The sequence below is a fragment of the Arachis ipaensis genome, chromosome B04, assembly GCF_000816755.2.
Source record: "Arachis ipaensis cultivar K30076 chromosome B04, Araip1.1, whole genome shotgun sequence".
NCBI classification, from domain to species: domain Eukaryota; kingdom Viridiplantae; phylum Streptophyta; class Magnoliopsida; order Fabales; family Fabaceae; genus Arachis; species Arachis ipaensis.
Genome location: NC_029788.2, coordinates 51916030 through 51943970, shown reverse-complemented (window position 1 = coordinate 51943970; position 27941 = coordinate 51916030). Strand labels below are relative to the sequence as shown.

The following is a 27941-nucleotide window of genomic DNA, read 5'->3' as shown; positions in this document are numbered from 1 at the left end:
TATATATATATTTTTAAAATAAAAATAGCTTATCAATGCACATGGATTTTAAATTTTCATAGTTTCACATGAGTAGGTACCCAAATTCCCATTATTTTATCATGACACGTCCCCTTATTAACCCTTGTTCCCACAATTTTCCCATACTTAATTAACACACCATTCCTATCTTAAGCTAAGCAAAGATTCTATTAAGATATTTAATTGTTTTTCCGCTTAAGGCTAGTAATGTGATAAAATATAGAACAAATGGGATTAAAAGGCTCAAAGTAGCTGACAAAGGTAATTTAAAGGGTAGGCTTATTTGGGATAAGTGAACTAAAAAATAATGGCCTCAATCATACGCATGCATATAACATATTAAACATTGGACATATAGGATGAAACAAAATGAAGATTACAATCATAGAGAAGTAACACACAAGAATAAAATAATTATGGTTAAATAATGTAACCATGTAATTAAGCTCAAATCTAACAGGTTGTGTGTTCTTAGCTTTTTAAACTATGTTCCAAATGCAACTTCAAACAAGTTTACAGAAAGGTTTTGATTTAAATTAGCGAAATTTTTCAAAAAGTAGGGTCTTAGAAGAGACTTATTATTTTCAATCAAGTAGAACATGCGTGTGACTAATTATTACTATGCAATTTATCTTATCCTACACAAAAGAAAAATTAACTAAATATCCTATTTTATTGGTGTTTTAGGAAAAGAAAGTACCTCCAGAAGTCAGGTACTGACCGACCTCCCCACACTTAAGGCTTTGCACCGTCCTCGGTACCTTCTGTCAAGAACAAAGGGGGGCTGGTGGCAGCATCTCCACCATCGGGGCTGTCATGGCTCCCTGTGCTGGTAAATGAAGTGGAGTCTGGGGCGTCTGGGTCATTGTCAGATCTGTATTTTCCCCATAAATAGCTCCTTAGGGTATGTGAATCAGTGCTTATTACGGCGCTCTCTTAACTTTGCTTTGTATTCATGCCGATCCAACTTATCAAGTATCTGATGGAACAGTTGGTTTGTTGTAGGTGCTTGTGGTGTTGAAGGAGGAATGTCTTCAGCTGGTTCTGTAGGCTGGCCTGTAGTGGCTGCTGGTGGTCTGATATATTTCCCGTTAGGGACATACTGATCATCCCGTGGGAGTATGGCTTTGGTGTCCCCAACTCTGTAGGAGACTCCAGTTGCCGAGACGAGATCAGAAACCAAGGCGGGAAAAGGTAGGTTGCTGGTGCACAAAATTGTGATTCACACTTTTCACAATTCCTCACAACTAACCAGCAAGTGCACTGGGTAGTCCAAGTAATACCTTACGTGACTAAGGGTCGATCCCATGGAGATTGTTGGCTTGAAGAAATCTATGGTTATTTAGTAAATCATAGTCAGGAGATTAATGATAAGAGTGATTGTATTTATGAAGAGTAAATAGCATAAAATAAATAATACCTGTTATGCACTAATAGAGAATAGGGTAAGGACTTGGCGTTAAACGCCAATTTGCGTCGTCATAACTTGGGCAAAGTATGGGCTATTATATATTTTTGGAAAGCCCTAGATGTCTACTTTCCAACGCAATTGAGAACGAGCCAATTGGTCTTCTGTAGCTCCATAAAATCCATTTCGAATGTAGGGAGGTCAGAATCAAACAGCATCTGCAGTCCTTTTTCAGCCTCTGAATCAGATTTTTGCTCAGGTCCCTCAATTTTAGCCAGAAAATACCTGAAATCACAGTAAAACACACAAACTCATAGTAAAGTCCAGAAATGTGATTTTTGCATAAAAACTAATAAAAATATACTAAAAAGTAGATAGATCCTATTAAAAACTATATGAAAATACCCCCAAAAAGCGTATAAAATATCCGCTCATCACAACACCAAACTTAAACTGTTGCTTGTCCTCAAGCAACTAGATAAATAAACCAGGATTAACATCTCAGAGTTTCATATAAAGCTTGGTGCACGAAATCACAATCACACTTTTGCAATTCCACACAACTAACCAGCAAGTGCACTGGGTCGTCCAAGTAATACCTTACGTAAGTAAGGGTCGATCCCACGGAGATTGTTGGCTTGAAGCAAGCTATGGTTATCTTGTAACTCTTAGTCAGGATATCAATAATTCTGAGATTCAATTGTAAAAAGTAAAAGAACATGAAATAAATACTTGTTATGTAGTAATGGAGAACAGGTTGAGGTTTTGGAGATGCTTTGTCTTCTGAATTTCTGCTTTCCTACTGTCTTCTTCTTCATGCATGCAAGGCTCCTTCCATGGAAAGCTGTATGTTGGTGGATCACCGTTGTCAATGGCTACCATCCGTCCTCTCATTGAAAATGGTCCAAATGCGCTGTCACCGCACGGCTAATCATCTGTTGGTTCTCACTCATGCTTGAATAGGGTCCATTGATCCTTTTGCGTCTGTCACTACGCCCAGCACTTATGAGTTTGAAGCTCGTCATAGTCATTTTATCCTAGATCCTACTCAGAATACCACAGACAAGGTTTAAACGTTCCAAACCTCAAGAATGCTTCCAATTGATTCTAGCTTATACCACGAAGACTCTGATCTGAACCAGGGGGCTAAGAGATAAGCACTCGGTCTAATGTAGAACGGAGATGGTTGTCAGGCACGCGTTCATAGGTTAAGAATGGTATGAGTGTCACAGATCATCACATTCATCAAGTTGAAGTACGAGTGAATATCTTAGAATGGAAGCAAGCGTGATTGAATGGAAAACAGTAGTAATTGCATTAATTCATCAAAACACAGCAGAGCTCCTCACCCCCAACCATGGGGTTTAGAGACTCATGCTATAGAAGATATAATATGAAATGTTTAGAGTGTCATGAGGTACCAGATGAATCACTAAAAGTAGTTTCTATAATAAACTAGTGACCTAGGGTTACAGAAAATGAGTAAGCTAGAATAGTTAGTGTAAAAATCCACTTCCGAGGTCCACTTGGTGTGTGCTTGGGCTGAGCATTGAAGTTTTCACGTGTAGAGACCTTTCTTGGAGTTAAACGCCAGCTTTAGTGCCAATTTGGACGCTTAACTCCAGTTTTCATGCCAGTTCTGGCGTTTTGACGCCAGAATTTCTATGCTGATTTGAAGTGCCGATTTGGGCCATCAAATCTCGGGCAAAGTATGGATTATTATATATTGCTGGAAAGCTCAGGATGTCTACTTTCCAACGCAATTGAAAGCGCACCAATTGAGCTTCTGTAGCTCCAGAAAATCCACTTCGAGTGCAGGAAGGTCAGAATCCCACAGCATCTGCAGTCCTTTTTCAGCCTCTGAATCAAATTTTTGCTCAACTCCCTCAATTTCAGCCAAAAAATACCTGAAACCACAGAAAAACACACAAACTTATAGTAAAGTCCAGAATTGTAATTTTTATTTAAAAACTAATAAAAATATAATAAAAACTAACTAAAACATACTAAAAATTACCTAAAAACAATGCCAAAAAGCATATAAATTATCCGTTCATCAAAGCTCAAATTCTCATTAGATGAGCGGGGCTAGTAGCTTTTTGCTTCCGAACAGTTTTGGCACCTCAATTTATCCTTTGAAGTTCAGAATGATTGGCATCTATAGGAACTCAGAATTCAGATAGTGTTATTGATTCTCCTAGTTTAGTATGTTGATTCTTGAACACAGCTACTTTATGAGTCTTGGCCGTGGCCCTAAGAACTTTGTTTTCCAGTATTACCACTGGATACATAAATGCCACAGATACATAACTGGGTGAACCTTTTCAGATTGTGAGTTAGCTTTGCTAAAGTCCCCAATTGGAGGTGTCTAGAGTTCTTAAGCACACTCTTTTTGCTTTGGACCACGACTTTAACCGCTTAGTCTCAAGATTTTCACTTGACACCTTCACGCCACAAGCACATGGTTAGGGACAGCTTGGTTTAGCCGCTTAGGCCAGGATTTTATTCCTTTAGGCCCTCCTATCCATTAATGCTCAAAGCCTTGGATCCTTTTTTCCCTTGCCTTTTGGTTTAAAGGGCTATTGGCTTTTTCTGCTTGCTTTTTCTTTTTCTGTCCTTTTTTTTTCTTTTATTTTTCGCAGAGATTTTTTTTCACAAGCCTTGTATTCACTGCTTTTTCTTGCTTCAAGAATCAATTTTATGATTTTTCAGATTATCAATAACATTTCTCTTTTTCATCATTCTTCAAGAGCCAACAATTTTAACATTCATAAACAATAAATTCAAAAGACATATGCACTGTTCAAGCATTCATTCAGATAACAAAAAGTATTGCCACCACATATAAGTAATTTGAATTTTTCTTATTAAAAACTCAAAAATAAAATTGCCTCCTTATTCTAAAAATTTGCTATTTTATTCATGTTCAGTAATGATAAGAAAGATAAATTATAACTTATTTAGGGAATAAAAATAAAAATAAAAATACTAATTACTACTACTCATATAACTTCTATGGTAGATTTCTGATAGTAAAAGTTATCATAGAGTTAAGACTAAGATTATGACTCAACAACCTTTATTTTGGGAGATGGATGCTTCTTTAGTCTGTGGGGTGCTTGGCCCTTCAAGAGACACTACAAGAAAACACGTCTATTGCCACGCTTTTAAAGCGTGGTGAAAAGCTGAAAAAAGCGTGGCAATAGCTTTTCGCCATGCTTTTTGAGCTACCGCCATGCTTTTGAAAGGGTGACCTATCAAAGGGTGGCGGTTGCTCTATCGCCACGCTTTTGGTGACCTATCGCCACGCTTTTTCTTTTGCCATGCTTTTTACAACTGGCCACCCATTAAAGCGTGGCCATATGCGGGAGATATGGCCACGCTTCTAAAGCGTGGCCATAGGGAGAGATACGGCCACGCTTTGAAAGCGTGGCGATAGGGAGAGATATGGCCACGCTTTGGAAGCGTGGCGATAGGGAGAGATATAGCCACGCTTTGGAAGCGTGGCGATAGCAAATATATACAGCCACGCTTTAAAAGCGTGGCGAAAGCCTTGTTAAATTAAAAAAAAATAATATTTATTTTCCTTACTTGATCTTCGTTACTACACAATATAAATTTTCAATCCTTTTTTATTACCAAACCTACAAATAGAGTATGCAATTTTTATTACAAGACAAATCAAACAATAGTTAGTGACATATATAATTTACTATAATTGTTTTATACATTAAAAAACTAATACTCAAATACAAAATAAATCTCGAGTTCAAATTCCAAAACTAAAAACCGAAGAAAAATACAAAAACAATACAAGTTAGAACTGCTCATAGTATATCAAATTACACTAATAGAGATGATCATCAACCTAAAGTGTAAGCAGCAATTTTTGTTTTCTCAAATGGTGTTGCGAGTTTACCAGCACCTTTTAGTCCTTCAATCTTCCCAGAGGCTGTGGCTAACAGGAATTGTGTGTATTTTACCGTTGCAGAATTAATATTGTTCTCTTTTGCAAGGTCCAATCCCCACTCCTACACCATTTGCATAAAACAACAATGATATAAGCAAAATGGAGAAGGGAGGAAACCTATCAGCACAAAACGTGTTAGAATGACACATACATTTAATACAATTCACATTTAAAGATTCTCTTAATCTAAAACAAAGGTTTATGAGTAAAATAATCACATCCATAGAAAACTCAGGTTGATTTGGGCGAAACACCTACTTTTCTTCTCTTTCCCAAAAATACTCTCTTATTCCACCAAAATTGCTTGGGCCATGTTCCAACAAAATAAAGCTTCATTATAATTCATGCAAATTGTTAAGAGTTTTTTAAACATTGAAAAGGAATCCAACTACTATTAAGCAGATAATTTATCTCATTTAGCTACACAGTCCGTTGACATTAATTGTGATCCATCTCAATTCACAACAAGAATCTTCCCCTCAAACTTTAAAATTCAAGTTACAATGCACAAACCTGAGTAAGATTCCTAAGGATAAAATGAATAACTCTGCTCAAATTCAGGCTCATATAAGTGGAAAATGCCCTACCTGTACCAGTGAATTATGCATCTTCAGCTCCTCTAAAACCGCCTTCCTCAACTCAGAGATTCCAACCTTTGCATCGTCATCATCAACACAATCATCAGCTAACTCGTACCTAAAAATTCAACAAAATTTCAACAAAGGAAGTTTAAACATGATTCTCCCACCCACCCAGCTGCTGTGGCCAATCCCCACCCTCCAAAAAATTGACAAACTAGTCTTAAAAAGAGGCAAACGTCCTGCCAAGCATCATAAATCTTCAAACAGCCAAACTCACGTCAAATCATTGTATCACCAACACCAAATAATCTAACCTTCCAGTTTTGGTTGCTGAAAAAGACTGACAAGTGACAAACAGAACCAAAAAATAAAAGAAAACTAAAAATCAAAACTCCAGTTATATTTATTTAATTACCACTTTTCTCCACATCCCTATAAAATTCACCCATCAAAAGCCATAAAAGTACAGCGGATTCAACATGTTATCACTAAGCTCAAAGCAAGAAATATTCCAGTTTTCGCGGTCTTCGTTGATAAGAATGATTTCATGCCACTACTCAACTCATGAAACAAAACCAAACCCAGTCATACATCTTCAATTTTTCTTTCCCATCTTCAATCTAAATCACCAGTTTTAACATAAGAAAAAAAAGAATGGTAGCATCTCTTGTTTGTTTCTAGATTATATGGTTCAGTAAAAAATTATAACCAACTCACATCATCCATATAAGAAGGCAGAACCTAAGGTATAAAATATAAGCATTTCATTTCCTAGTACTGTTTTACCATTTTGTCCTAAATCTTTGAATCTATCTATTCTGCCATTCCAGAAGCCATCTTGTACAAAAAGCAACAAAAATAAGGGAATCCATACCTGATATTCAAGTAATGGTTTGACACACTTTGGTTTGCAAGAGTCTTCGAGATATCTCTTTTCATCAACGGGTTCGTCGTCAGCCTTAAGTGTAAGTCAATAAATAAGAAAACAACAAATTAACATAGGATCAGATCCATGGGAGAAATCAAGTACAAAGAGAACAGATCTGACTGAGGAGACTTACATTGCAGTTAGCGTTGGGAGCAGAGAGAGAGACGACACTGACGATGCAGAGGAGATCGGCGAGGAGGGCGACCCTAGTGACGAGGGGGAGACGAGGCAGAGGGGAGGCTAATGGCGCAGCGAGGACGGTGCTGGTGACGGTGGGGATCTGAGCTCTTCCAGGGTTGAGAGATGGGAGTTGAGAGTGACAGCGTAAGATCGAGTTGAGAGTGAGAGAGGAGAAGAGATAATACCTTTGGAATCGGAGGGCTTGGAGGAGAAGAGAGCGTCGCGGATACCTTGCCGTTGCCTATGTTTGGTGGAGCTTGAAGGTGAACAGAGAGATGAAGAGTATGAAGAAGAAGATGAAGATTAAGAAGATGAAGATGAAGAGTAAGAAGAGTATGAAGAGTGACGAGGGCGAAGGGCATAGGAGCTCTTCCAGGCGAGTGTGGCTTCGAAGGGAAAAGAAGATTAGGGTTAGTGTCTAACGGGTTGGGGACCAGGTTGCGGGCCGGGTTGCGGGTCGGGTTGGTGTCAATGGGTTGGGGACCCTCTTGCCACGTTTTTATAACATAACTGTTTCTCTCTACGGCCACGCTTTCGAAGCGTGGCAGAAAAAAATCTTTTGGCCACGCTTTTAAAGCGTGCCAAAAGAGGACCAGGATATGGCCACGTTTTCCAAGCGTGGCCTTAATGAAACCCTTTCGCCACGCTTTTAAAACGTCCTTGTTGCTCTCTATGGCCACGCTTTTGAAGCGTGGCAGTTTTAAAACGTGGCCGTTTCTCTAATCAATTGCCACCCTTATAAAAGCGTGGCCGTTGATCCTTTTCGCCACGCTTTTGAAGCGTCGCAAAAAAAAAGGTGGCCAAATCTCTAATCTATCGCCACACTCATGAAAGCGTGGCCATTGACCACTTTTGGCCACGCTTTTAAAGCGTGGCAAGAAAAAAGCGTGGCCATAGGCCTTTTTTCTTGTAGTGAGACAGCTTCTGGCGCTTCAGCTCCTGTAGCTCACGCCCCTGCTCCTCTTGTTCCTTTAGCAGTTTGTAGAGCATACTATTTTGAACCTACTGTTCTTCCTTTAGTTGATCCATAGCTTCTTGCAACTTGTTGACAGATGCTTCTAGGCGGGTCCAGTAGTCAATCTGAGGGATTTCTGGGAGGAACTCCTGTGCCCTCCTTTTGATGGAGTTATCCTGCACTTGTTGTCCTTCCATAAACTTTTTGGTGATTGGTTGCTCGACTGGGATATACTCATCCACTCCCATCTTCACCCCAGCATCTTTACATAGATGAGATATGAGGTTTGGGTAAGCCAATTTGGCGTCAGTGGAGTTCTTATTTGTAATTGTGTAGAGCTCACAAGAAATCAGATAATGGATCTCCACTTCGTTTCCCAGCATAATGCAGTGGATCATCGCTGCTCTTTTGACAGTGACTTCAGAGCGGTTGCTGGTGGGCAGTATAGAACGCCCAATGAAGTCCAGCCAGCCCCTAGCAATTGGTTTGAGATCTCATCTCTTGAGTTGATTTGGGTCACCTTTTGTATTGGTTATCCACTTGGTTCCAGAGATGCATATGTCCTCTAGAACTTGGTCTAAGCGCTTATCAAATCTCACCATTCTCCTATTAAAGGATTCTGGATCATCTTGTAGTTGGGGCAGTGACGTTGGGATTTTTGCCAGTAAAGAATTTCATAAGAACAGTTGCGTTGTAGATATAGTCTCTAAACCAACAAAAATCCCTTCGTACAAACGTTTGGTTGTCACAAGTAACAAACCCCTTAAAAATTGTTAACCGAGTATTCAAACCTCGGGTCGTCTTCTCAAGGAACTGCAAGGAAGTATGTTCTTATTATTGGCTATAAAGGTTGTAATCGGGGTTTAGAAGGTGAGAAGCAAGTGATTTGAATGACAAGTAAAGTAAATGGCAATTAAAATAAATAAATACTCTAAAGCAACTTTTGGCAAGGTAAGAGAAATTAGAAGTCCAACTTAGTTATCTCTCTCAACAATAATGAAAGTTGAATCTAAATTCCACTTAGTTAACCCTTACTAAAGCAAAGGAAAGTCAAGGAACTGATTAGTTTGACCTTCGAATCCTATTTATTTCCTAAGAAAAAGTTGGGATTATTGAAGTTCAGTTTAATTAGCAAGATAACGATTATCAATTATGCTGAGGTTGATAACTGTTGAGTTACTGATTTCTTAACCAGGACCAAAAGGAGAAAAAGTAAATTGCTGGAATAAAATATTTTCAGATCGGAAACAATGATAACATAAATTAAAAAGAGCAATCATAAACTGAAAATACCTCAAATATCATTAATTCAAATAATAATCTGTAACATGGAATAATTCATAAATTCAATTATAAAAGTAAATAATCAACTCAAGTGCTGGAATAATTAAAAGTGAAAGGGAAGCTAAAACAACGAAATATTAAACCTGGATCGAGAGTCACTCTTACAAACTAAGAGAAGTCCTAAATCCTAAGAGAGAGAGGAGAGAAAACCTCTCAAGACTAAATCTAAATCATGGGAAGTAAAAATTGGCGAGCCTCGTTTAGAATGGATGCATTCCCCCACTTTATAGCCTTCAATCTGTACTTTCTGTGCCGAAAACTAGGTCATAAATAGCCCAGAAATCGCCCCCTGCGTATTCTGATACGTTCAGGTCGCGGACAAGTGACGCGGAGGCGTCGTCCACGCGGCCGCGCGGATTGAAGTTCGCATATGCGACGCGTCCGCGTGGATCACACGTTCGCGTCACCTAGAGTCAGTGCAACTATGGCATATTATATATCAAATTGAAACGTTAGCTTTCCAACGCAACTGGAACCGTATCGTTTGGACCTCTGTAGCTAACGTTATAGCCGTTTGAGTGCGAAGAGGTCAGGCTGGACAACTTAGCAGTTTCTCCAACTTCTTGTATTCCTTCCACTTTTGCATGTTTTATTTCCATCCTCTGAGCCATTCCTGCCCTGTAATCTCTGAAAACACTTAACACAGATATCAAGGCATCTAATGGTAATAAGAGAGGATTAATAATAAGCAAATATAAGATCAAAGAAGCATATTTTCAATCATAGCACAAAACCAGGAAGGAAAATGTAAAACATGCAAATAGTATGAATAAGTGGGTAAAGAGTTGATAAAAACCACTCAATTGAGTACAAGATAAACCATAAAATAGTGGTTTATCAGGCAGCTTGAAGACCTCTCTTATTTTGTCCTGGTGGAAGTACATGATCTTCCCTCTGACCAAGGTTCGAAAGGTATAGAAAGCGGCTCTAGTTAATCTCTGCTTATCTGTTTGCCACAGATTTGCGTACAATTCCTGAACCATGTTTCTACCCACCTTTGTCTCAGGATTAGCCAGAATTTCCCAGCCTCTGTTTCGAATCTGCTCTTGGATCTCTAGATATCCGTCTTCTTTCAGATCAAATTTAACTTCCAGGATCACTGATCTTAGACCCATTATTTTGTAGTAATGGTCTGCATGTTCTTTGGTTAAGAACCTCTCTTGATTCCAAAGTGGTTTTAGAATATTCTCTTTCTTGCCTCTTGAAGTGGTTTGTTTTCCTTTAGGGGCTATGATCTTAGTGAGTCTTAGCTCAGTGATCACGAAAAGCACACCAAACTTAGAGGTTTGCTTGTCCTCAAGCAAAAAAAAGGAAAGGAGAGGAATAGAAGGAGAGACAAGTTCGAATTGTGGAGGAGAGGGGGATGGCCGAATGTGAATTTAAAGAGGAGGGGGTGGGTTCAAAAATTTTGAAAAACATATGCTAGAAGATATGATTTGTAAAAAGATAATTATGATATGCAAAAGATGTAGTTTTAAAATTGGAAAGATAAGAGATAGATTTGAAAAGATTTGGAAAAGATTTGAAAAGATAGTATGATGATTTGGAAAAGATTTGAAAAGAATTTAATAAAAAAGATAGGTGAGTTTTGAAAGAGATTTGAAAAGAAGTTGAGGAAGAATGAAGAAATATTTTATTTTTTTTTTTTGAAATTGAAATTGAAAGATGATGATTTGTAACATGTTTATGCAAGAAATTATGGATGAAATCATGAAAATTGTAAAAAAAAAACGAGTTGGAAAACAAAACCTCCTCCCCTCCACAATCCTGGCATTAAACGCCCAACTGCTGCTTGTTTTGGGCGTTTAACGCCCATCTGTAGCCTCTTTTGGGTGTTTAACGCCCAGCTGTAGCTTCTGGCTAGCGTTAAACGCCAGAAATCTTGTCATTGGGCATTTTTCTGAACGCCCAGGATGCTGTAAGTTTGGCATTAAATGCCCAGAATGGTACCCAGTCTGGCGTTTAACGCCCAGAAAGGTATCATTACTGGAGTTAAACGCCCAGTAGAAGCTTCTTTTGGGCTTTTAACGCCCAAATATACCTCTTACTGGCGTTTTCTTGCCAATGAGCTCCCTTTCCCTGTTTTGTACTCTGAATCCTTCTATAGCTCTATGAACTTATGCAATTGATACTTTACCTTGAAGATTATTTATATTAAACTCATATAATTATTATTTAAATAAAAAATAAGCTTTGCTAATGGCTGGGTTGCCTCCCAGCAAGCGCTTCTTTATTGTCTTTAGCTGGACCTTGCCGAGCTTTTAATCTAGACTCTGCTTTGAGAATTCTTGCTCAACATTTCCTTCAAGATAATGCTTGATTCTTTGTCCATTAATAATAAACTTATTAGAATCAATGTCTTGAAGCTCCACATAGCCATATGGTGACACACTTGTAATCACATATGGTTCTTTCCACCGGGATTTCAGTTTCCCGGGGAATAATCTTAGCCTAGAGTTGAACAGCAGAACCTTTTGTCCTAGTTCAAAGACTCTGGATGACAATTTCTTATCATGCCACCTTTTTTGCTTTCTCTTTGTAAATCTTAGCATTCTCGAAAGCATTGAGTCTGAATTCCTCTAGCTCATTCAGCTGGAGCAATCTTTTCTCTCCAGCTAATTTGGCATCAAAGTTTAGGAATCTGGTTACCCAGTAGGCTTTGTGTTCCAGTTCCACTGGAAAATGGCACGCTTTTCCATAAACAAGATGGTATGGAGAGGTCCCTTTGGGAGTCTTGAATGCTGTTCTGTATGCCCACAGAACATCATCCAGACGTCTTGCCTAATCCCTTCTATGGGTAATTACAGTCCGTTCCAGGATTCTTTTTAGTTCTCTATTAGAGACTTCAGCTTGCCCATTTGTCTGTGGATGATATGGAGTTACTACTTTGTGGCTAATCCAATATCGGAACATAGCAGAGTAAAGCTGTTTATTGCAGAAGTGAGTCCCCCATCACTGATTAGTACTCTAGGGACACCAAACCTACTGAAGATATGTTTCTGAAGGAACTTCAGCACTGTCTTAGTATCATTAGTGGGTGTTGCAATTGCCTCCACCCATTTAGATACATAGAATACTGCCACCAGAATATACGTGTTTGAGTATGATGGTGGGAAAGGCCCCATGAAGTCAATACCTCATACATCAAACAACTCAATCTTCGAGATCCCTTGTTGAGGCATGGCGTAACCATCGGGCAGATTACCAGCTCTCTGGCAACTGTCACAGTTACGTATGAACTCTCGGGAGTCTCTATAGAGAGTAAGCCAATAGAAGCCACATTGGAGAACCTTGGTGGCTGTTCTCTCACCTCCGAAATGGCCTCCATATTGTGATCCATGGCAATGCCATAAGATCTTCTGTGCCTCTTCCTTGGGCACACACCTACGGATTATTGCGTCTGCACATCTCTTAAAGATATATGGTTCATCCCATAAGTAGTACTTTGCATTTGTAATTAATTTTTTTGCTTGCTGCCTGCTGTACTCCTTGGGTATGAATCTTGCAGCTTTATAGTTTGCAATGTCTGCAAACCATGGTGTTTCCTGAATGGCAAACAATTGCTCATCCAGAAAGGTTTCAAAGATCTCAATAGAGGTTTAGGACGCCCCTTCTACTGGTTCTATCCGGGACAGATGATCATCCACTTGGTTCTCTGTTCCTTTTTTGTCTCTTATTTCTATATCGAACTCTTGCAGAAGCAACACACATCTTATGATGGGTTTTGAATCCTGCTTTGAAAGTAGATATTTAAGAGCAGCATGGTCAGTGTACACAATCACTTTTGATTCTACTAAATATGATCTAAACTTGTCAATGGCATAAACCACTGCAAGCAATTCTTTTTCTATGATTGTGTAATTTTTCTGGGCATCATTCAAAACACGGCTAGCATAATAAATGACATGCAGAAGCTTGTTTTGCCTCTGTCCCAATACTGCACCAATGGCATGGTCACTGGCATCACACATTAGTTCGAATGGTAATGTCCAGTCTGGTGTAGAAATAACTTGTGCTGTGACCAGCTTAGCTTTCAGAGTTTCAAATGCCTGCAGACGCTCTGTGTCAAACACAAATGGCGTATCAGCAGCTAGCAGATTGCTCAGAGGTTTTGCAATTTTTGAAAAATCCTTTATAAACCTCCTATAGAATCCTGCATGCCGCAGAAAGCTTCTGATTGCCTTAACATTGGCAGGTGGTAGTAATTTTTCAATTACTTCAACTTTAGCTTGATCCACCTCTATCCCCTTGTTTGAAATTTTATGCCCAAGGACAATCCCTTCAGTCACCATAAAGTGACATTTTTTCCAATTTAAAACTAGGTTGGTCTCTTGGCATCTTTTCAGAACAAGTGCTAAATGGTCAAGGTAGGAGCTGAATGAGTCTCCAAATACTGAAAAGTCATCCATGAAGACTTCCAGAAATTTCTCTACCATATCAGAGAAGATAGAGAACATGCACCTCTAAAAGGTTGCAGGTGCATTGCACAGACCAAAAGGCATCCTTCTGTAAGCAAACACTCCAGAAGGACATGTGAATGCTGTTTTCTCTTGGTCCTGAGGATCTACTGCAATTTGGTTGTAACCTGAATAGCCATCCAAAAAGTAGTAGTATTCATGACCTGCTAGTCTTTCTAGCATCTGGTCTATGAATGGTAAAGGAAAGTGATCCTTCTTGGTGGCTGTATTGAGCCTTCTGTAATCAATACACATACGCCACCCTGTAACTGTTCTTGTAGGAACCAGTTCATTTTTTTCATTATGAACCACTGTCATGCCTCCCTTCTTGGGGACAACTTAGACAGGGCTCACCCAGGGGCTATCAGAAATAGGATAATTAATCCCAGCCTCCAGTAACTTGGTGACCTCTTTCTGCACCACCTCCTTCATGGCTGGATTTAGCCTCCTGTGTGGTTGAACCACTGGCTTAGCATCGTCCTCCAATAGGATCTTATGCATGCATCTTGCAGGGCTGATGCCTTTAAGATCACTTATGTACCACCCAAGAGCTGCCTTGTGTGTCCTTAGCACTTGAAGTAGTGCTTTCTCTTCTTGTGGATTTAAAGTAGAGCTTATGATCACTAGAAAGGTGTCACCTTCTCCTAGAAATACATATTTCAGAGATCGTGGTAGTGGTTTGAGCTCAGGTTTAGGAGGTTTCTCCTCTTCTTGAGGAATTTTTAGAGGCTATTTTATTTCCTCTGATTCCTCCAGATCAGGCTGAACATCTTTAAAGATGTCTTCTAGCTCTCATTCGAGACTCTCAGCCATGTTGATTTCCTCTACCAGGGAGTCAATAATATCAACACGCATGCAGTCTTTTGGTGTGTCTAGATGCTTCATTGCCTCAACAACATTCAGCCTGAACTCATCCTCATTGACTCTTAAGGTCACTTCCCCTTTTTGGACATCAATGAGGGTTCCTCCAGTTGCTAGGAAGGGTCTTCCTAGAATGAGAGTTGCACTCTTGTGCTCCTCCATCTCCAGCACTACAAAGTCAGTGGGAAAGGCAAATGGCCCAACCTTGACAATCATGTCCTCAATTATGCCTAATGGATATTTAATGGAGCCATCATCAAGTTAAAGACATATCCGGGTTGGTTTGACCTCTTCAGTCAAGCCAAGCTTTCTGATAGTGGATGCAGGGATTAGATTGATACTTGCCCCAAGGTCACATAAGTCTTGGTACAAGTACCCTCTAATGTGCATGGTATCATAAAGCTTTCAAGATCCTTAAGCTTTTCTGGTAAGCTTGTTAGGATGACTGCATTGCATTCTTCAGTGAGAAAAATTTTCTCTGTTTCTCTCCAATCCTTCTTATGACTTAAGATCTCTTTCATGAACTTAGCATAAGAGGGTATTTGCTCAAGTGCCTCTGCAAACGGAATCTTTATTTCAAGAGTCCTGAGATAGTCTGCAAAGCGGGCAAATTGTTTATCCTGTTCTGCTTGGTAGAGTTTCTGAGGATAAGGTATTTTGGCTTTATATTCTTCAACCTTAGTTGCTACAGGTTTATTTCCTACAGAGGCAGGTTGAGAAGCCTTCTTGAGGGAGTTATTATTAGCACTTGCAGGTGTCTGATCCCTCACTGGCGTTTGAACGCCAGAACTAGACATGGATTGGGCGTTTAACGCCAGATTCCTATCCTTTTCTGGTGTTTGAATGCCAGAACTGGACATGGATTGGGCGTTTAACGCTAGTTTTTCACCCTTTTTTGGCATTTGAATGCCAGAATTGTTCCTCTCTGGGCTCTTACTGTCCTCAGAGGGATTTTGTAGCAAGTTGCTCATCCTCTGTCAGCTATTCTTTCTTGGCTTTCTGCTTCTTTGAGTTGAGGTATTTAACATTTTTCCACTTCTTAATTGAACTGCTTGGCATTCCTCTGTTATCTGTTTTGATAACTGCTGTTTTGTCTGATTCAATTGTGATTCCGTATCCTTGTTAGCAATTTTGGTTTCTTGTAGCATCTCCTTAAATTCTGCTAACTGCCTTGTTATAGAAGATAGTTGCTGATTGAGTTCAGCAACTTGTTCCTGAGGACTAAAGTCAGTTGATACTGCCTTAGCTTCTTCTTTCATGGAGGACTCATTACTTATGTACAGATGCTGATTTTTAGCAACTATATCAATAAGCTCTTGAGCCTCTTCAATAGTCTTTCTCATGTGTATAGATCCACCAGCTGAGTGGTCTAGAGATACCTAAGCTTTTTCTGTAAGCCCGTAGTAGAAGATGTCTAAGTGCACCCACTTTGAAAACATTTCAGAGGGGCATTTCATTAGCATTCCTCTGTACCTCTCCCAGGCATTATAAAGGGATTCATCATTCTCTTGTTTAAAGCCTTGGATGTCCAGCCTTAGCTGTGTCATCCTTTTTGGAGGGAAATATTGATTCAAGAATTTGTCTGATAACTGTTTCCATGTTCTTATGCTTGCTGTGGGTTGGTTATTTAACCACCTCTTAGCATGATCTTTTACAACAAACGAAAATAGTAACAGCCTGTATACATCCTAATCTACCTCCTTGTCATGCACTGTGTCAGCAATTTGCAAGAACTGCACCAGAAACTCAGTAGGTTCTTCCTGTGGAAGACCAGAATACTGGTAATTTTGCTGCACCATGATAATGAGCTGAGGATTTAGCTCAAAACTGCTTGCTTTGATGGGAGGTATACAGATGCTACTCCCATATGCAGCAGTAATGGGGTTAGCATATGACCCCAGAGTCCTTTTGGACTGTTCATTTCCATTTAGGTCTGTGATGGATAAAAGGGAATTGATATGAATTGCAAATAAAATATATTTTTGTTTTTATTTTATTTAAATAGAATCAAACCGAATAATTAAAATTAAATAAAAAAATAATATGATAAAATAAAATAATTAGAAATTAAAATATAAATTTCGAAAACTAAGAGAAAAATAAATTTGAAAACTAAAATAATTACTCACCAAACTTAAAAATTTTTATATTCTGAGCACTAATAATTCGAAAAAATTTGAAAGAAAAATAAAATCATGCAATTGACACCAAACTTAAAATATGAAACTAAAGTCAAACAGAAAAACTCAATTATTAGTTTAAAAATTTTCAAAAAAAAATCGAAAAAGAAAATATGGGTTCTAAAAAAAAGTTTCAACCAAAAACAATAATAGAAGACATAATTTTAGTGACTCTAAATAAAAAAGATAAATTTTTCCTAATCTAAGCAACAAAATAAACCGTCAGTTGTCCAAACTCGAACAATCCCCGGCAACGGCGCCAAAAACTTGGTGCACGAAATTGGGATTCACACTTTTCACAACTCCGCACAACTAACCAGCAAGTGCACTGGGTCGTCCAAGTAATACCTTACGTGAGTAAGGGTCGATCCCACGGAGATTGTTAGCTTGAAGCAATCTATAGTTGTTTAGTAAATCTTAGTCAGGAGATTAATGATAAGATTGATTGTATTTATGAAGAGTAAATAGCATAAAATAAATAATACTTGTTATGCAGTAATGGAGAACAGATTGAGGTTTTGGAGATGCTCTGTCTTCTGAACCTCTATTTTCCTACTGTCTTCTTCTTCACGCACACAGGTCTCCTTCCATGGCAAGCTGTATGTTGGTGGATCACCGTTGTCAATGGCTACCATCCGTCCTCTAAGTAAAAAGGGTCCATGTACATGGCTAATCATTTGTCGGTTCTCACTTGTGTTGGAATAAGATCCATTGATCCTTTTGCGTCTGTCACTACGCCCAAGACTTGTGAGTTTGAAGCTCGTCACAGTCATCCCTTCCCAGATCCTACTCAGAATACCACAAACAAGGTTTAGACGGTACGGATCTCAGGAATGCTGCCAATTGATTCTAGCTTTTACCACGAAAACTCTGGATTCATGGGATTGAACGCTCTGTTGTTAGGAGAGGCAATCAATCTCTTGAACCAGGAACCCAAGAGATATATACTCAAGCTATTACAGATAGAACATAATTGGTTGTCAGGCACGCGTTCATAGGTTGAGAATGATGATGAGGGTCACTGATCAATACATTCTTCACGGTTAGGTACGAGTGAATATCTTAGAACAGAAACAAGCGTGTTGAATAGAAAATAGAAGTAATTGCATTAATTCATCGAGACACAGCAGAGCTCCTCACCCCCAATCATGGAGTTTAGAGACTCATGCTGTAGAAATACAATGTAAAACATGAAAATGTCATGAGCTGTAAAATAAATCTCTAAAAGTAGTTTTTATACTAAGCTAGTGACCTAGGTTTACAGAAATTGAGTAAACTAAGATAGGTAGTGCAGAAATCCACTTCCGAGGCCCACTTGGTGTGTGCTTGGGCTGAGCATTGAAGCTTCCATGTGTAGAGACTTTATTTGGAGTTAAACGCCAGGTTGTAGCCTGTTTCTGGCGTTTAACTCTGGTTTGCAACCTGTTTCTGGCGTTTAACGCCAGAATAGGGTAAGGTCTTGGCGTTAAACTCCAATTTGCATCGTCATAACTTGGGAAAAGTATAAACTATTATATATTGCTGGAAAGCCCTGGATGTCTACTTTCCAACGCAATTGAGAGTGCGGCAATTGGTCTTCTGTAGCTCCAGAAAATCCATTTCGAGTGCAGGGAGGTCAGAATCCAACAGCATCTGCAGTCCTTTTTCAGCCTCTGAATCAGATTTTTGCTCAGGTCCCTCAATTTCAGCCAGAAAATATCTAAAATCACAAAAAAACACACAAACTCATAGTAAAGTCTAGAAATGTGATTTTTTCATAAAAACTAATAAAAATATACTAAAAAGTAGCTAGATCCTACTAAAAATTATATGAAAATACCCCCAAAAGCGTATAAAATATCCGCTCATCAGTTGCCCGCAATTTGTACATGTCCCATTGCATTCCAGATGTGTCTTGGTAAGTTTAAGTGCTGGTCTGTAAGAATATACCAAAGTAAAACAGCCATGTCTACAGTGAAGGAGGACTCGTGAGTGCTCGGAAAGACATAATGAGACATAATCTATGCCCATACTCGAGCCTCCAAGGTAAGTGCTGAAGCTGATATCCCTTTTGATCGGGATCGATGGTATCTGTAGATCCATAGGCTGCTAGGTTGTGCTATAACTTTGAGAACAGCGTCCCAGTCAAATTGGTATGTCTGGCGCTTGAGTGAGGCTTCTTGGAATGCGTCCAATTCTTCTGGAGCAGGGGAAAGATCTAAAGCTTGTTGAATGGCCTCTTCAGTTATATGAACTTGCTTCTGATGGACATAGACAGACTGCATGGTTGGCATGTGAAAGTTGGAGTAGAATTATACTACCCATGAGAGATTAACCTGCCGTGGCTGTCTCCGTAGGAATCCCCAGTGTCTTTGCTCAATGTGGGGCTCAACAAATTCAGCAATGCGGGTTGGAAGGATGAGAAGGTATTCATTATTGTAATTCCTCTCCGCCAGGATGGAGAACTTCTGCTCACAGTAGCGGTTAGGAAACCGCGTAGTGTCCTTTGTTGGGAAGACTTTTTCTTTTTCGTCGATCTTGATGATTCTCATGATTCTTTTTGTGAGGGCTTTACTTCTGTTGAAGATGGCTCTGCCACTAATGCTCTTTTTGTACCTCTCCTTGTTGTTGGTTTGGAAATAGCTTTCTCTTTACCTTTCTTGGTGGCCATCCTGAAAAGGGAAGAAAAAGTAATATGTAAAGCGAAGGGTTCGAGCAAGGGAGCGAATAGGAAGAATGGTAATCAGTGCACGGGAAAACGGATGTTGTTAACACATGGTCTAGACTACATGTGAAAAGTTCATCAAAGGAGATAAAGCAGGTGCATGTGATGGCAATGAAATGCAAGATGTTTATTGGCATGCCGGAAGGCATGAGTAGCATAGATCAAGCATTCAATGTCCAAGTTAGATTACCAAGTCTTTCAAACTAATAATCTGTTTGTATTGACAATTATATAAAATTAATAAAATATAAAAGGGATTTTGTGAAAAGCAAGCATTAAGGTAGTATCCTAACATGAAGGTAGTGCATGATGCCATACGGGCTTTTTCACAAACACATAGCATGCATGGTAAATATGGTTTTGAAAATATAAGATAGAACATGCAAGTAACCCTTTAAAGAGATAATAATTGTCAAACAAATCCATGATAGTCCACAAGCAAAATAAAGACCGAAATAAATTTCTAACACCAATTAAAAGGAATAAAAAGAAAGAAAGAAAAAACAAAAGAAAATATAGATAAAGAAAGTAAGAAGAAAAAGAAAAATAAAACATAATAAAAAGTAAGAATAATAATTGAAAAGTAAAGAAGGAGAAAGAAAATAAAAACCTTGATAATGGTGGTGAAAAAGAAGAAGTAGAAAGTGAGAAAGAAGGAAGAAGAAGAAGGGGGAAGAAAGAAATAAAAGAGGAAAAGAAAAATTAGGATTTGGTGAAGAAAAGATAGGATATTTTGGCTGATATGAATATTATGTGCACCGCATGTGACACGGACGCGTGGCTCATGCGATCGTGCGGTGTGTGATTTTTTGTCAAGTGACGCGGACACGTGGGTTACGCGGTCGTGTGACTTGATTTGTGTGAAGGGCGCGAGGGCAGCGACGCGTTCGCGCAACTCTCTTTGTGAAACTCATTTTGCCAAAATTTAGGGTGACGCGATCGTGTGGTTGACTGTAACGACCCAATTTTTGGTACGTCATGATCATACAAGAAACTGAGCGCTACCAACTTGTCTTCCTAATTATTATCTATTATTTATTATATGAGCCTGATTTGTTGTTAAAAGCATAATTAGTTTGCGAGGTACCTTTTTTTTTAAACGTTTGGATTAATAAACATAATCATTCATAAGCAATTCACAAATAATAATAGATAAAATGGTTATAAACAACCACACATAAACCCATCTCAAGCAGTTGATAACATTCTGTGATCCAGCTTTATTAGAGTATAGCCTTTTAGTTAGAACACCCCTAGATATAGCTAGCTGGCGCCCAGGCTAGCCTAGACTCTATACTCACCTAGTCCCTCTAAACTACTAAAGCGAGGGAAAGTATGTTCTAAGTCTTCAAAAGTCAAGTCAGGTGGAACGTCATCAAAAGGTGGACCATCATCTTCTACTCCTCTGCACGATCAGACATTGCCATATGATATCACTCCAGTACCTCATCAAGTAGCCACATAACAAGAGTCTCGTACATAGGATTTAGGTTAAAGTTCGCGTACAAACGGGGTGCAGACGTTGGCTGGTCTCACCGTATATACATATGAACTGAGAACGGGATTCACCCTAGAATCAGAATACTACCTAGAGTAGAATCCTCTTTATGAACGGTCATCAGCGAACTACGGAAGGGTACCCAAGCTTCCATCTGAAGGGGGAAGGGAGAGAGAAGGGGTAAGAACTTGGGAGTTCTTAGTAGGGTCGGGGTTATTAGTTAAGTTCATTAATTCCGTGTTGTTTATCAGAAAAATAGCAGAATACAAGAAGCAGTAAATAGAAGATACATATAAATAGAGGAAATAGAGAAAATAGAAAACAGAACACAAACAGAAAAATACAAGAAAATACAACACAGACACAGAGAATAGAATACAAACAAGGAAAGCATACATTCATACAACAATCATAACAGAGGAAAATGCACATCCAAGTATGATGCATGTCTAGTCCTAGCGCAGGTAATGAGCTCATTTGTCGGTTACATACCCGCTCCCGACGTTACCCAACAACCTCTGTCTGGGTAAGGCTTTCCTGTTGGCAACACCCACTACAAGCAATCTTTGTCTTGCAGGGCGGAACTAATTTTCCGATAAACGGCCAACACACTCACTGTAAGCAACCTCTGTCTTACAAGAGCAACTACACACTTACTGTAAGCAACCTCTGTCTTACAAGAACAACAACACACTCACTGTAAGCAACCTCTGTCTTACAGGAACAACAACACACTCACTATATGCAACCTCTATCTTACAGGAGCACACTGATCTCGATACCTCTGTAAGCAACCTCTGTTTTACAGCAAAGCATTATAGCAAGGTATCCCAGGAAAGCGTTCTCAGTGGTCGTACCACCATCTATCTGACTGCCTCTCTACAGCAGATTCTTACATAATCATTCTCGTTATCATCATTCATTAACATTCTCGTTATTCATCATCACTTTCACATTCTTATGCAGTACTTCTTTCTTTATCTGTTCAATCATGCTATACAAACTCTACAGCTTTTACTTTTACAACATCTTAATTCAAACCATTTCTCTTTATCACATTACTCTTTTCTCTATGTCTTTTTACTTTGCTTTGATTACTCTTTTCCATGTATCCCTTTATTCTGCTCTAGTTACTTTGTTCTCTGTGTTTCTTTACTCTGCTCTAATTTCTCTGTTTAACGCACGTATTTAAAGCTTATGTAAATTTCGGTATGAATAGTTAGTCTGTCCCAAGTATAGGTTCATTAAATCTATACTGAAGCAGTTTAACTTTTCATATAATACCTAACCCTAGTCGCAACTCAAGGACTAACTATGTTGCCCTAGTTCGTTCACTAATCTCTGTCTATTTCCGTCATTAAAACTTTACAGACTTTTCTTTGGTTTTTATCTTTTCTTTAACTTTTATCTTTCTTTTATCTTTGCCTCACTAATATGTTCTTACCACTCCCTAAATGTTTTATGAAGGTAATTATGAGATTCTGTGCTTAAAGTTGTCTTTCTAAAGCTTTTACAGAAAACTGCCTTTTCCGCATTATTTTATTATTTTTATTAAAATATTATTTTTAATTAAATATTATTATTTAATATTTTATTATTATTTATTATTTTATTATTAAATTTTCAAAAATTACCTTGCCTTTACCTTTTAACCTTTAAAATTAACTTTTTACCACCCGTAACTTTTAATATTTCTACTTTAACCACCCTAACTTTCAGAAATTACCAAATAATCCCCCAAACACCAAATTAATTACTTCCTTGCCCTTTTATGAATCAAAAAGGTGTTCTTCATGTTCTTCATAAATTCTTCAAATTCTTTCTCTGTTTTTACCCGTTTTTCAGTCTTTTTAGCAACCGATTTTTACCATAATTCAAAATAAATTATCAGCCAAGGGCCTAGGGTTTTGTTTTCCAGCTGCTCCAAGAACATGAACTCAAAGCTTGAATTTCATCAAATTTCATCAAAATTTCACCAAATTTTCACCAAGAATCAATCATATATTCAACCAATTTTTATCACAGCCAAATCATACAACATTCACATAACTCAAACACAAATAATCAAGATTAATTTCGTGACACCCTACCTGGTTTTGCTGCTCCTAGTTCAGTTAGACTTTCAGGTGGTCCTTTAGCACTTTTTCCTCCTAAATCACATCAAGAACAACTTTAAATCCATAAACCCTCAACTAACCAAATCTCCCTCAGCACGTTAGGAAGTGATTTCTAACCTTATACTTGCTGCAAAGTCACGTTTCTTGGCCCTCAAGTCAAGTTAAGCATGATTCCTAAGGAAGAACATCAAGAAAACACATATTTAAGCATGTTTCCTTGAAACTGAATTAAAGGGAGATGGTGCAGCCAACTCACCTTGATTCCAGCCTTGATAAGTCATATGATCATGTAGAGGAAGAAGAGAGGATCATTTTGGTCAGATTGGAATTTTGATTTGGGTTTTAGTTCAACAGAAATCAAGCTTTGAAGATTTGGAACTAGGAACTTTTCTCTCTTTTTCTCTCTTGGAAATTTCGGCCACAAAATGAAAATGAACCAGCCTTGGGTGTTTTGGGGATGTAGGGTGAGTTGTGATTGGTTGGCTTGGAGGTGGATTAAAATAATATTAAAATATCTCAGGTGTATAACTACTAAAACTAGATGTATCGGAACAGTTGTAAAAACATCTCTAAAAATTATTTTCTGAGCTACTAGCATAAAAGACACTAGTAACATATTTATTATGAGAGTAAAACATGTATAATGAGGCCTTAGCATTGCTAAAGTTATCAGAGAGTGCTGGTGCTAAGCTGCACCAGTAAACTGTGAACCCGGTTAAACCGATTTTCTGTTTTAAACTAAAACAGACCAAGTAACCTTATAATATTATTCAAGCATCTTCTAATACTAATGTATTGATAATATTATACTATTATCTCTCTTCTCTCATTAATCGAGTCCGGTTCGTCAAACAGATACTATTTACGAAAAACAGAATCAAAACTCCTAACCGATACGGTTCAAAAACTAGGTTCTTCGTGACTGCGTTATCGAGCTTGCCTCAGAAAAGGTTCTAACTTAAAGATGACATAATGACAATAAGGATTGAGATACTTGATGTTATATCAGAGGTTCTCGCCTTACTGATCTTCAGGAGAAATCCATATTTTCTGAAAAGATCTCACGTACTCGAAAATCAGGGTTGTTACATTCTACCCTCCTTAAAGAGAATTTTGCCCTCAAAATTTAACATGTGCATAAGAAGTTATAGTATTATCTAGCACAAACAAAACCATAGTGTGGTACTCACCTCGAGTGGAAGAATTATATGCATTAGTGTTGCCAGCAGATACGGTAAAAACCCTTCATTGTTGTTGTGGCCTAGCTGGATTTCAAACAAACCTTTTTGGGCAATTCCTCGATATACGTCCATACTCTCCGCAAGAGAAACAAGTGTGTGTCCCATATCTATAAGCTCTATTACCATGATCCTTCCCACACCTTGAGCATACAGAAATATCCTGAGTTTACTGAGATTGACCTCCTTCTTCCTCTCCCAAATTATAGTTGTCGTGGTTGCCATTGTTACAAGCAAGAAAGCTACCATTCCGTTTATTTCCATTTTGGCGCTGGAACTGACCATTGACCTTAAAGTTACGACCTTCAGGGGCTTGATCATGAATAAAGTCTCTTCTTGAGGCCTCCCTACGATTTGCTCGAGCTATCGCCACCTTCTTCGAACATTCTTCCACTAGTTTACTTTTATTCACCAGTTCAGCAAAATTTCTTATCTCTAGCGGAACAACGGAGTTCATTAGTTCTTCTCGGAGTCCTCCTTCAAATTTTAAACACTTCCAATCCTCAAAGTCAGCAGGATTCCCTTGGCAGATCTTGGAGAAACGGCACAAGTCATCAAACTTACGGGCATATTCTGCAATAGTTGTATTACCTTGTTTCAGCTGCATAAGTTCCATCTCCTTAGCGTCACGAGCTGCCCTCAGAAAATACTTCTTATAAAATTCATCCTTAAAAGTATCCCAAGGAATATCACCTTCATCTTGTTGCAACAGTCGCTGTATCCCCTGCCACCAATGCTCAACTTCTCCTTCCAGCATATAAGTAGCGAACTCCACGTGTTGACCTTCTGGAACATGCTGCGCTCGCAGTGATCATTAGATAGCTCGAAACCAGTTGTCAGCATCGGTCGCAACGAGTGTACCTTTAAACTTGGGCGGTTTAACCTTCAGAAAGGTCGCAAGGGTCATGGGTCTTTCGAGATGCCCCAAGTTATTCTCATCGTTTCCACTGTCTTCTCCATGTTCATTCTCATTCCCGTTTCTCACCCAAGACGTTCAACAGTCCTAGCCGCTGCTACTGTAGCCTCACGCACTGCCTCAGCTACAGCGTTCATGGTAGTCATAAACGTTTCCTGTTCCCTCTCGTGGTTAACATTAGGAATTCCTTCCCGTACGCCTCGTCTTCGTGAACCCATTGTAGTCCTGTTCACACCAAACAATCATTATTAAGGTGATCAGTCTTAACACTTCAAGTCAAGTGTGAACATTCCCAAAATGAAAACACAGAGACAATCATGCAACACACATCATCAAGATATCCTATAAGCATGAGACACACAAGTAGAGTATGCAATGAAGCATAGTCAGTCCACTCCCCAGGCTCTACTGGGAATGAACTGCTCTGATACCAAATTGTAACGACACAATTTTTGGTACGTCATGATCATACTACAAACTAAGCGCTACCAACTTGTCTTCCTAATTATTATCTATTATTTATTATATGAGCCTGATTTGTTGTTAAAAGCGTAATTAATTTGTGAGGTACCTTTTTTTTTTAAACGTTTGGATTAATAAACAGAATCATTCATAAGCAATTCACAAATAATAATAGATAAAACGGTTATAAACAACCACACATAAACACATCTCAAGCAGTTGATAACATTCCGTGATCCAGCTTTATTAGAGTATAGCCTTTTAGTTAGAACTCCCTTAGATATAGCTAAATAATATATATACAACATACCAGGCCCTGACCTGTTCAAGAAGTCCCTAAGCTGGTACCCAGGCTAGCCTAGACTCTATACTCACCTAGTCCCTCTAAACTACTAAAGCGAGGGAAAGTATATTCTAAGTCTTCAAAACTCAAGTCAGGTGGAACGTCATCAAAAGGTGGAACATCATCTTCTACTCCTCTGCACGATCAGACATTGCCATATGACATCACTCCAGTACCTCATCAAGTAGCCACATAACAAGAGTCTCGTACATAGAATTTAGGTTAAAGTTCGCGTACAAACGGGGTGCAGATGTTGGCTGGTCTCACCGTATATACATATGAACAGAGAATAAGATTCACCCTAGACTCAGAATACTACCTAGAGCAGAATCCTCTTTATGAACGGTCATCAGCAAACTACGGAAGGGTACCTAAGCTTCCATCTGAAGGGGGAAGGGAGAGAGAAGGGGTAAGAACTTGGGAGTTCTTAGTAGGGTCAGGGTTATTAGTTAAGTTCATTAATTTCGTGTTGTTTAGCAGACAAATAGAAGAATACAAGAAGCAGTAAATAGAAGATACATATAAATAGAGGAAATAGAGAAAATAGAAAATAGAACACCAAAAGAAAAATACAAGAAAATACAACACAGACACAGAGAATAGAATACAAACATGGAAAGCATATATTCATACAACAATCATAACAGAGGAAAATACACAGCCAAGTATGATGCATGTCTAGCCCTAGCACAGGTAATGAGCTCATTTGTCGGTTACATACCCACTCCCGACGTTACCCAACAACCTCTGTCTGGGTAAGGCTTTCTTGTTGGCAACACCCACTGCAAGCAACCTTTGTCTTGCAGGGCGGAACTTATTAGCCAATAAACGCCCAACACACTCACTGTAAGCAACCTTTGTCTTACAAGAGCAACAACACACTTACTGTAAGCAACCTCTGTCTTACAGGAACAACAACACACTCACTGTAAGCAACCTCTGTCTTATAGGAACAACAACACACTCACTGTAAGCAACCTCTGTCTTACAGGAGCACACTAATCTCGATACCTCTGTAAGCAACCTCTGTCTTACAGCAAAGCATTATAGTAAGGTATCCAAGCAAAGCGTTCTCAGTGGTCGTACCACCATCTATCTGACTGCCTCTCTACAGCATATTCTTACATAATCATTCTCATTATCATCATTCATTAACATTCTCATTATTCATCATCACTTTTACATTCTTATGCAGTACTTCTTTCTTTATCTGTTCAATCATGCTATACAAACTCTACAGCATTTACTTTTACAACATCTTAATTCAAACTATTTCTCTTTATCACATTACTCTTTTCTCTTTGTCTTTTTACTTTGCTTTAATTACTCTTTTCTCTGTATCCCTTTATTCTGCTCTGGTTACTCTGTTCTCTGTATTTCTTTACTCTGCTCTGATTTCTCTGTTTAACGCATGTATTTAAAGCTTATGTAAATTTCGGTATGAATAGTTAGTCTGTCCCAAGTATAGGTTCATTAAGTCTATACTGAAACAGTTTAACTTTTCATATAATACCTAACCCTAGTCGCAACTCAAGGACTAACTATGTTGCCCTAGTTCGTTCACTAATCTCTGTCTGTTTCTGTCATTAAAACTTTACAGAATTTTCTTTGGTTTTTATCTTTTCTTTAGCTTTTATCTTTCTTTTATCTTTGCCTCACTAATATATTCTTACCACTCCCTAAATGTTTTATCAAGGTAATTATGAGATTCTGCGCTTAAAGTTGTCTTTCTAAAGCTTTTACAAAAAACTGCCTTTTTCGCATTATTTTATTATTTT

The 27941-nt window shown here is 38.6% G+C and overlaps 1 protein-coding gene and 1 long non-coding RNA gene across 2 annotated transcripts; both read right to left on the bottom strand.

Annotated features, from left to right (window-relative positions):
- LOC110270637 lies at positions 5316-6114 on the bottom strand. The gene is made up of 2 exons (XR_002360276.1): positions 5987-6114; positions 5316-5460 (listed from the first exon to the last, which is right to left on the bottom strand). It is a non-coding gene; the product is annotated as an uncharacterized LOC110270637 (long non-coding RNA).
- On the bottom strand, positions 24612-25504 carry LOC107636481. Its single transcript, XM_016339986.1, has 2 exons — positions 25442-25504; positions 24612-25238 (listed from the first exon to the last, which is right to left on the bottom strand). Exons 1-2 carry the CDS (start codon positions 25502-25504, stop codon positions 24612-24614), a joined length of 690 nt encoding a protein of 229 aa, XP_016195472.1.